The sequence below is a fragment of the Pyrus communis genome, chromosome 4 (genome assembly GCF_041283825.1).
Source record: "Pyrus communis isolate YQ-2024b chromosome 4, ASM4128382v1, whole genome shotgun sequence".
Lineage (NCBI taxonomy): Eukaryota > Viridiplantae > Streptophyta > Magnoliopsida > Rosales > Rosaceae > Pyrus > Pyrus communis.
The window spans coordinates 17,001,694-17,012,846 of NC_142568.1; the positions used below are offsets into that span (position 1 = coordinate 17,001,694).

The 11,153-nt window shown below is 35.9% G+C and overlaps 1 protein-coding gene across 4 annotated transcripts; it reads right to left on the minus strand.

Moving 5' to 3' along the window:
* Positions 1–1,129: 1,129 nt before the first annotated feature.
* Positions 1,130–6,915, minus strand: LOC137722963 (delta-1-pyrroline-5-carboxylate synthase). 4 transcript variants are annotated; one of them, XM_068462097.2, is made up of 20 exons: positions 6,587–6,915; positions 6,229–6,300; positions 5,987–6,090; positions 5,782–5,884; positions 5,492–5,653; positions 4,691–4,968; positions 4,392–4,539; positions 4,075–4,239; positions 3,903–3,980; positions 3,634–3,723; positions 3,375–3,461; positions 3,165–3,251; positions 2,996–3,092; positions 2,811–2,914; positions 2,611–2,689; positions 2,162–2,312; positions 1,971–2,039; positions 1,721–1,787; positions 1,563–1,633; positions 1,130–1,469 (listed from the first exon to the last, which is right to left on the minus strand). In XM_068462097.2, the coding sequence occupies exons 1-20, from the start codon at positions 6,677–6,679 to the stop codon at positions 1,391–1,393; spliced, it is 2,184 nt and encodes a 727-aa protein (XP_068318198.2). In that variant the 5' UTR covers positions 6,680–6,915; the 3' UTR covers positions 1,130–1,390. The 4 variants fall into 4 exon arrangements, with proteins under 4 accessions (XP_068318198.2, XP_088548800.1, XP_088548799.1 ...); XM_088692674.1 differs by having other exon boundaries at positions 4,691–4,980; positions 6,587–6,914; XM_088692673.1 differs by having other exon boundaries at positions 1,132–1,469; positions 2,162–2,336; positions 6,587–6,825.
* Positions 6,916–11,153: the final 4,238 nt, after the last annotated feature.

An 11,153-nucleotide genomic window follows, 5' to 3' on the forward strand; every position in this document is an offset into this window, starting at 1 on the left:
CTCTCTCCCACGGGAGATAGTTGAACTCATTTAGTAGGACCGAACTGAGACGTTGATTTGGATTGATATCAACATCTAGATGAGATGAAGAAGACGCAGCATGCGAGTTTACTTCTTCGTCATGCACGGAGCTCTCTTCAGCCATGATGGAGAAGAAAGAGAAACAGGGAGACGGTACTCAGAAGCAGGTCGATAGAGATCACTGCTCTGATACCATGTTGAATTTTGAATGTCTATATTTTGTATATATGAAAACAAAGTACAAGGAGCTCATATAAATGAGCGGAAGAAAAAGCAACAGAAAGGAAAAGAAAGGAAAAGAAACAGAAGCCGAAAAACAAGGGAAAAGGAAATCAGCAAAACAAGGAAAAGCAAAAAGCAACAAAACAAGAAAAAGAAAGCAGCAGCAAACATGGAATCAGAAAACATGGAAAAGCAAATCCTTGATTTATGGCACTTCTTCCAATAGTATAGAAATGTAATATAAAAACATAATATGAATAGTATTACTCTTATAATCCCCTTATGAAAAATTCGTTGTCTTTACCTTAGTTTGTTGCCTAAGATACCATTTAATAACTATTTCATTTCTTCTTGTTGTTTGTACTTTTTTGAAAATCAAGGGTAGCTACTTTCAGTTTTCAGCTTTCAAAAAAATGAAAACTACTTTCTCTAATTTTCAAAATTTAGCCTTGAGTTTTCACTTTTTGGTTTTGAGTTTTCAATTTTTTGAAAACAGAAAGTAGTTTTCAAAAAAGTAAAAAAGAAAAACTGAAAGCTGAAAACGAAATGGTTATTAAACAACTCTTAAATGTATCTTTAATTTTAAGGGGTCTTAACGAAACACTTCTGGTACTGTTCACTTTTAACGTTAAGGACATTTTTACTGTAAAAAGTCACTCCTAGTACTATTCATTTACAACACTTTTTTGTCCTTTTGATAAAACTCAAAGTTTTCAAACCTTAGTTTTCCTTTAATTGTATGAGTTATCCAATATTTTTCAAACCCTACTACTCATCAAACCAGTCCTAATTCTAAATATGATTGTAGTCATGAATCATGTTAATCCTTTTAAATGAAAAATGAAAAATAAAAAATCAAACAAGATTAGATAAGATGAAAGAGAGAGAGAGAGAGAGAGAGAGATAACAACCATCTTCTCTCTTAATCTGAAATAAATAAAACCTCTATAATTCCTGATTAAGAGGATGATTACATGAAGCCCCCTTAATCCAGGATAATCAAAATCTGGCAAGGGGACAAACGTCGATTTTATACGACGATACAATACGTAGAATATTTTTGTGGAGCAATGAACTCCTACACTGTCATTTGATAGAGATATATGTAGTAACTAAGGCTAACAGATGACCATATGTGTTGAGATGTTTAGGAATTAAGCAGGTCCTTGTGGGTGTACTCGACCCCTCTATCCGCGTCTACAATCTGCCCGTTCCCTCTCAGAACCCTGCATTTTGTTATGCAGACGAAGGAATCATGCAACAAGAAACAACCAGTATGCTCAAAGTTTAGAAATAAAAATAATGCAGGATTGATATACCATCTTGTTGTTAGTAATCCTTCAACTCCTACAGGACCTCGAGCATGAATCCTGCTCGTACTTATCCCGACCTGTTCATGCACCAGATCAGTGACAATTGAGGGGGAAGAACAAAATGTTGGTAATCAATGCCAGAACTATAATCAGAGAGCACTTACTTCTGCACCGAGTCCAAAGCGAGCTCCATCACAAAACCTTGTACTCGCGTTATGAAAGACTGCGGCACTGTTAATGCAAATAGTACAGCCATCAAGATGTGAACGATTCAGAAAATTTTGAGTAAAACCAATTAGAATACGCATCTTTCATTGTTTGAAAAAATATCGTTCATATTTTTCGCAAAGAAAATAAGGCTTTGGGAAGCCAATGAAAAATGCTCTAGTCTGTCCTGTGCTGAAATATGCTTACCTGTCGACTTGAGTTAGGAAAGTTTCAGCAACTTGACGATCTTCAGCCACAATGCAATCAGTATGAGCACTGCAAAACAGGGGATGTGGAAAGGAGTGGAGAGGCAATAAAGTTAGAGAAATCACCGGAAAATAATCAGTACAGCAGCGATAGGGGAAAAAGAAGAGATGAAATATGCGAAATGTAAATACCTTCCATGTTCATGAATGTGGTCAATCGCAGCGTTTACATCATCAACGATTTCAACTGAGCAAGCCAATGAACTGTACTCGTAATGCAATGAGTTTGTCTCTGGAAGGTTTAACGCAGTTGCTGCCCTAGGTCCACCATATAAGGTAACATCTGCAACCGACTTTCTGTCATTAACTGATATCCGTTACCAATATTTAGAAATGAAAAATGTAAGTAGATTGTATCAATGGGAACAGAACCATAGTTCTGAAGTCCTATTAGGAACAAACAAAAATTTAGGCACGGCTTTAAGAATAAGCGTATCACATTGTTAGGCATCAAAATTTATTTCTCAATTTTAACTAGAAAAGAGGTTACTGTACAGATACATTAAACTTTCCAGCAGTTTGTTGATAGATAAGTACACAGTATAATTTGGACAAAAAAAAAAAAGTACACAGTATAATACCTGAATCCTGGAGTTCTGAAATTATCTGCTTAAACCCGCCATCGTCACTCAACAAATCCTTGTGTACGAGAAGTGTTTCCTGAGAAAAAGAGTAACATTTTAAGGCACCAGCACAGTGAATTCCAATGTCAGGTACAGATAATAATGGACGCCTAGACGGGCATAAAAGATCAGCCATGGATAGCAAAAAGTAAAATTACCATTGCATTGCAGGCAGCAGGGTAGTCTACTTTCGCATCCAGAACAATGTGCTTCGCCATATCCAGATTAGCGGACTTGTCAACATAAACGTGACAAATCCCATCTGTGCATCAGAAGCAGCAATTTACTAGTAACTCTAGTTTGCAGTGGTAGGGTATTACATTGCCCATACTATTTCTCTTACCGGCATGACCAAGAACAGGTATCTTAGTTGACTCCTTAATTTGAGAAACAAGCTTATTGCTGCCTCTAGGGATGACAAGATCAATCACATTATCGAGCTGCAGCAAAACAATTTGTTTAGTATTCATCGTGCTGAAAAACCATAAACATTTTAAAGTTTCTGTACACACCTTGAGCAGGTCAGGAATCTCATCTCTTGTATTCACAAGTCCAATAAGTTTGCAGCCAACAGGTTCTGGGATTGCTGAGGTGATGACCTGCAAATAGAAGAAAGTAATTAAGCGAATGCAAATTAGAAACGTGTTAATGCAGAGAAAACCATGCTCCTGAATTTATACTTTGTAAAATAATGATAAAAAGCCATAACCAGAGTCTCAAACCTTGTGCAAGATTGCATTTGATCGCTTGGCTTCTTTCCCACCTTTAAGCAGAAGACCATTCCTACTTTGAATTGCTAACGAAGCTATCTGTTGAATCGTTTGGAAGAGAAAAGTGTTGGTAAACTTATCAAGAAACTTCCATGTGAACAAAATCAAGAAAATGTCAACAACCAAAACAAGACTGTAAAACTGCAAATTTCTGCAGGCTTAGATGCTTAAGGATTCGGGAGTATATATATGTAGTGTATATTTTGTATACCTGAACAAGGGCATCCGGTCGAGACTCAAACACAACTAAGAGAACACCCAAAGGACAAGACAGTTTCTCCAAGACAAGCCCTTCTGCAAGCTGCATGTAAGAGCAGTTGTAAAATTGTCAAAAGTGAGATGCAGTGGAGAGGGAAAACAGTTTATCAAAAGGGCTACGATTAACATTCGGTTCCGTGTAAATTGAATCATTAAAAGTCTAAACATGTACCATACGTGGTCATTAATACTGAATCACAACAACAAGAATAGTGCCCTGACCTCGGTCTTCTTTAGAACACGGCCAATGGGCTCTTCCATGTCGGCAAGTTTACGTATGGACTTTGCGAGAGCAGAAATCTATAGACACGCATTAGATACAAAATAAGAAGATTTCACCCGAGCTGGAGTGATGCAGGCTTAGTTTCAACTACACAAGTACTGAACTGCATACCTTCCCAGGCTTTAGGGCTAAACGCGATATTAGGGCCTTTTCATATCTATCGTCCTGCGCAGCAACAACATCAGCTTCGTTCGCAGCTAAAATTTCACCTTCATTTGCCTCCAAGGCATCAGCTACGTCAAGCAAAATTTTCCTCCTCTCTTGAGATCCTAGAGCCTGCAAGGAAAATAATTCACATTAGATCCTGAATCTGTCTACTTAACCACTTGCTCTATATCCAAGTTCTTGAGGAATACTTTAATCTCTATACAAAGAACCTCGACCGTCACAATTGAAAAGGAAAACAAGAAGTTTATGAAGACAATTACTCGAAGTTGTCTAGATGATTCCCGCGCTGCAACAGCCATGTCACGTGCACCTTCTTCCTTAACTAGAGTCCACAAATGTGCATCTTGATGAAATACAGTGCCTATCCGGTCTCCACGAAGCACTTTCTTTATGTTGTCTGCATAACCGCTGTAATAAAATACAAAACTTTAGCAACAAGAAACTATTGCAGTAGGCCAGAAACTCCATTGAATTATGCCAGAAAATGGTAAGAACGGAAATATCCTCTTTAATCTAAACTGGGTGTTATATATCAAAACAATTAGATGATAGAATTTACCTAGTGATAACAACAGGGATTCCACCATAAGCTGCACATACGGCAGCATTGACTTTAGCAGTCATACCGCCTCTGCCCACCCTTGACTTGTCCCCAAAAGTTATTTCTCCCTGATGTTTCTCTTTCACATAAGTATGGATTAACTTTGATTTCGGGTCAGTAGGAGGGCCGCTATAGAGGCCCTCTACATCGCTTAACAAAACTAGAAGGTCAGCTTTTAGTTCCAGAGCCAATAGCCCAGCCAAACTGTCATTGTCCCAAAATATGCCAGAAGAATCCTGCGAACATAACTTCCATTCAGAAGCAACAGATATATATTTGAATGCAGGAAAATTAAGTGCCCGTCTAGTAACATTTTTATTTTTAATTTTCACTTTTTGGTTTAAAGCTAAAGAGATGAAGGAAAATGAATATCAGAAAGCCGGGAGGGAGATGAAAGAGGTGAGGAAGAAAAGAAGGGAAACGTATAAAACCACAATATTATTCGTAGTACCTAGTTCGTAGTTTTTATTTTATGCATCAATCTACATCTATCATCTCTCTTCTCACTAATCTCACATTTTCCCTTCTCCATCTTCAATTAACAACAAAAACCAAAAATCAGAAACAAAAATCTTACCAAACGGGCCTAAGCAATTCATAAGATTTGTTTTCAAGGGAAAAAGAGTGGGAGAGTAACGAAAGCATGAATGTTGCGCAACACACAACCGAAAACACAGCCAGTATAAATCCATATGCCAAACAGAAGCCCTATCAAAACAAATTCAAAGAAAAAGTATAGGAACAAGCGGAGTTGAATACCTCGTATGGAGCTTTCCTAGTACTAACAGCATCATTTTCATTGAAGATAGGAACAACCCTCAGTTTTAAAAGCGACGTTACAGTCTCAGAAAGCTGCTTTCTGAAAGCTTCATCCCTAAACACACTATCCGTCACAAGAAGTTGCGAAGAAGTCACATCAAGCTGCAAGTTAAAGAATGCCAAAACTGTTCAAGCGATGGAGGCAGGTCTGCAATTACGTATAAAAAAAACTTGAAAAATGCGCACGTGTTGTAATCCTATATGAAACTGCAAGAAGATTATAATCTTGCCTGGCTGAACATGGTATCATATAGAGCCATGAGGCTACTCTGTCCAACAGCGGCACAAGCCTTCCCATCGAAATCATTTTGTGGATTTTGGAGATCAGCAAAGCTGCAAAACAAGGCATTAACTTGTTTCAGGCACTTTTGTTTCGTGAAATCGATGCCAAAACTTCACACACAATAGTAAATGTACATGTCATTGCATATAAACCTGCTATTTGCCAATCTCCGGAATCTTAGCCTTTGACGGCCAAGACCAACAGCTCCTGAAGTCACCAAAATAACCTCATAGCCCTGGGAATTTATATCTTTAAGCTGCAAATATCCCATTCGAATATGTCATCGCTCATTAGTCTCCGATACCATTTTTTGTGTCAGTCTAACCAAGAGAAACAGTGTATATGAATCAACAAAGGGGAAATACTCGTCGTAGTTTTAGAGCGAAAAACAGACCTGCTCACACAGAGCGCCTAGTCTTCCCAATGCTAATCTTCCATCACCACGAGTGACCACAGCTGTTCCGACCTTCAAATTTCGAACAATCAAGTAAGCAAATTGGCCATATTATCATAAAAACACCATCAATAATTGTCGCAGATCCAAGTTTCAGTCTTTCAGACGCATAAAAATGCTATACAAACCCAAGTTTTCTTTTTCCCAAAACTTTTTCTTTCAACTTACATGGCATTGAGCATATTGGGACTTGCATGTACACAAAAATACATATTATATCTGTACATATATACACATTATATATATATATAGATTGCAAAGAAAGAATGAAAAATGAAGACAATGGTTTACCGTGTACCTTAACAACGATACGCTTGACATTCTTGACAAAAGCTCTCGTAGGATCCACAGAGTCCATGGTTTGCTTGCCCAATGGAGTTTTACTCGACATGGGATATCACCAATATGCACAGAAAACAAAACCCAGATTTTCCTTCTTCTTTTTTTTCTTTTGGTTTTTCTTGGTCCTTTGGTGTTGCACTGTTGGCCAATAGAAAGCTCGCAGCAGCTTATCAAAGAAGCAGAGAGAGAGAGAGAGAGAGAGAGAGGAGAGAGGGAGATGGAGGAGAGAGAAAAACTCAGACAACCGGAGGCCAATGAGAGAATCAAAACCAACCTGAAACAACTGCTGACCCCTTATAAATTAATTTAAATATAACACAAAACTCTGTGAAAAATCGACAGCGCCAGAAGAAAACAAAAGTAAAATAAAAAAATCTTGAGAGAGAGAGAGAGAGAGTAAAAAAGTGCACAAAAATATAAAATATCGGCAGGAGAGTGGAGCCTCGGCCGAAATACGAGGAGGAGACGGCCACGTCCCGTGGTCGCTTGGGGACGAACTTCTTTTGCGCACTGTGTGAAGGTGGTGGGTTTGGATTGTATTTGGGCGAGTCACGTGAAGCTGTGGAAAGGCAAAAGACCAAAAAGAGCGTCAGGACGTCGTTTTCGTGAACCCAGTAAAAGGAAGATCGTTCGTCAATTGACAATTTGCCACATATTTTTAGAGAAAAAAATTGCAATCATGTCACTAATTATTGTCAAGTCTTAATTTAGATATATAATTTACGTGACTGATCTACGCAGCGCTATTTTAACTTTTATATATAGCAGATACGCAACGTATATACTGCGACAAAGTGAGTCATGTAATGTTATTAATTTGCGTGATTGATCTACACGGCAATGAGTTGGTTATAGTAGTTTATGCAAAATTTATAATTTCAGGTATCTAATAAAAACGGAAGGAGATATATGAATTAAAATGCTTCAATCGAGTGAGTCACGTGGTGCTTTTATGCAACATTGTAACTGTTTTGGCCAATCATTTCTCCAAACTATGTGATTCATAAGTGAATTAGTGACTTTATATAGTTTTGCTAAAACCGCATTGAAAAATTTATGCTCCATAGTGGCGAAGTTAGGATTTTACACAAATACGGTTATGATTTCGACAAAAAATTCAGTGTACCATTCCATCAAGCATTTGTTGGGTACTATCAAAATCTATCAACATTCGCTAAAAGCTTGTGATGATATCTATTGAAAGCTGCTACCTGTTGTGTTTTTCTAGCATTTGCATCCGTCAAGGTGTGCCCAGGCTAACAGACTATCAAGACTTGCCTGGACTTTTTGAGTGAATTGCATTACGTCGAATGTGTGGTGCGCACCATTGGGTTGCACACAAGAAAAAGGAGAAGGAAGACATGAAAAAGAAAGATGAAAATTAAAGAAGAAAGAAGCAACAATAGGTTGTAATGCAACGTTGTTCACTCTCTTCTTAGTTGGGAACAAAGATAAATCTACCAACAAATATACATGAGTTTAGACAACAGTTGAGGTCATGAGCATCCATTAATTCCAAACTAGCTCCACTACTGCTCCACTGATTAGGTCTCTTCACGAATTAGAACTTTCCGATATTGATTTTTTTAATCATAAATGGCATATACATCATGAGAGAATTCATTCTCATCAGTGGTGCAAACTGATTATTGTGAATATAAGTTATTGAAATAAACAAATAACTTCAAACTAATATGGAAATATAAGTTATTATGATTAAATTGTGTACATAGAATATCATGTTATTAACAGTACACAGCTAAATACAGAATTTATGAGGAAATATATACAAGAAATTCATTACCAAATACATCGTATTACATTATGTGGAATTGTATCTAATCATTATAATTCCATTTCTTGTTTTGTTTTGTTTTTAACAACTTACAATGTTAAATTTATTCAAGTACATTGTATCTATATGATATTTTCTATGGGCAGTGCTATTTTCACACTCATTTTTACTTTTCACATGCCCCCTCTCAATTTTCGGTTGTCATATCGAATAAATTGAAGAAAATCAATGACAAAAAATTAACAAGAGCGTGTGAGAGGTAAAAATGAGTGTGAATAGCACTTTCCTTTTCTGTTTAATTCGAGCAAATATTCTAACATACAACATGATATGCAATATTATTTCAACAAACTGGTTCTAACAAATTGATGTAGTCAACTTAGTTATGTTTAAGTATGCTATATGATGATTATTTCAACCAATTAAGTTTTATTGCTATGATCTAAGTTCACATTATTATTGTAACTGATGGATTGCCCTAGTAGATAGGGTAATTCTTTTCAATCTATTGTGAGTTTACGTCCTAATTTCAACAATTACCCTCTCATTAGTATATATTAGACTAGTAATATCGCTTGTATTAAATAAAGAAAACTTGTCACATTATTATTCTTCTACCTTTCAACATATTTGGAGAAAATCTTTCGTCAAGGCGCTCGTTGTACCACATGATTTTCTAGCCGAGACTCAATAGTCGAAACCAATAGAGTAGTAGGTGGGGACGGAATGATGAGGGACGGCATGAGTGATGACATTACAATATTTCATTTTAAATAGTTAAGACCTTATTTAAGTAACGTTTAACCATGACGGTAAGTCGGCTAGAATTGTTTGAGTTTGACTCGTGTTCAGCTCAATTTTATTTCGTTCAAGCTTGGTTAGTAAGTTAAGTGAGTCGAACTTGAACAAAATATTAGATTCGTTAAAAAAAATGAGTTGAGTTTGAACTTGGGTATGTTCGGCTCACAAAGCTAATGAGCAAAGCAAAACCAATTAAAATATCATGGTTAATTTACAAACAAGCTTGAGCTTAAAAAAAGTTATCTTAGCCAAACTTGAACTTATGATTACGATTGTTTTCTGAGTTTAGGTACCTTAATATTCACCTTAACTCACGATTGTTTTCCAAGTTTAAGTACCTTGTTATTCGCCTTTACTCGGCTTATTCACACTCCTACTACATTTAACATGAATCTTAAAGTATTTTAACATGAATCTAAAGTATTGAATTCTAACTTCAAATCTACTTATCCTAAACTTTAAAATGAGGCCTTTTTTTTTTTTTTTTAACACAATATAATATCAATTGGTAAGAGAATTGCCCGGGTCCTTGGTACCCACATCTACTTTCTTTTTTTTCTTTGGTTAAAATTAAATCTTGGAACTCACTTGATTGCAAGGGATTTTGGATTACTCGAATTTAAGATTTTAGCCTCATAAATTATTATTTGTACATCAAAATTCAAAAGTAAAAAGATCAAGTACCAAACAAAAACAGAACAACCAACCACTACAGAGGGGCTCAATACTTAAGAATGAATTTTAGGTTTATATTCAATGCACCACGTCCTTCTGAAGCTGGTGAATCGTACAATAGTGATCAGCAAAACGCTAAAATGTTTCATGAGTCTTTCTCAACCTTAAAGGAATGAGTTGCCATTGCAAATCCATCAACTAACTCTCTTTAAAAACAAAAAACCAAAAAGAAAGCAAAAACAGAACAACCCAACGGATTTGACTATTTTTTTTTTAATTTAAACTTAAATAGTATATGAAGAAAATTGATCGCACAATATACGATAAATACAAAATTATGAGAATCTCATAACGTGGATCCGGAGATCATCCTCTTCTCAACCCAAAGCCTTCATAATCCGACATCGATGAGACCTCTCAGGCTACAGTGCTGAACCCCGTACCAAAAAGTCAAAAGCAAACCAAAGATTGTATCATATTTTATTATTTTTTGCAAAAGTTAAAAATGTTATCAATATCAAGTGTTCAAAACAAATTTAAACTTCGATAAGTGGCACAACTATTGAATTTCTCTAATTGTTACAACATCATCTAATACAGTGTATATGTACAACCCTTTTACTTAAGTCACTTTCCTCGGGCTGGTTCTAAGAACTTGAGAGTCCTATACGAGCTTTCGAAGTAGGATTCTAGACTTCTTTGACCTTTGATCATTTGTACATTGATATGTATAATAAAGAATTCGTTAATTCTGCAATAAATATCATTAAAAATTAATATATACAATCATTACTTAAATATTACACTTCGCGCGTTTTTTGACTCAGATATAGTAATGAAGTTTACAAAATCTAATATTTCAACCAATTTTTTTTAATTAATAAAATAGTTAATCCTTTCAATCTTTCTTGTGACATAGTTGATCGAAGATAAGATTTGATCAACTTAGTGAAAAACTTCTTTTTGCAAAGGCAACTGTAACTGGAATGGTTAACAGAATTTTATAAGCAACCCATGCATTTGGGAAACAACTATCTATTTGTCTCAGATATTTCAACACTTCCATTGCCGAATTTATTTCATTCGGCAAAGTTTATCTCAAAATTCTTAACTTTAGAAATAAGTTTTTCCTATTAATATCAGAATGCTCACCATGTGATGACCGAGAGAGTAGATTGATACTTTTAGAGAAAACGAGGAGAGAAAGCAAATGGGGCTGTATCAAGAAAAAAGACTGTCATTTTGATTTTTA

Bases quoted from the DNA above. Each gene is read 5' to 3' on its own strand.
- LOC137722963 (XM_088692672.1), bottom strand. From the start codon at position 6,679: ATGTCGAGTAAAACTCCATTGGGCAAGCAAACCATGGACTCTGTGGAT. The intron at 2,040-2,161 runs GTATTTACATTT...CCTGTTTTGCAG, and splicing joins CACATTCATGAACATGGAAG to TGCTCATACTGATTGCATTG. The intron at 1,788-1,970 runs GTAAGCATATTT...TTGCATTAACAG, and splicing joins TTCCTAACTCAAGTCGACAG to TGCCGCAGTCTTTCATAACG.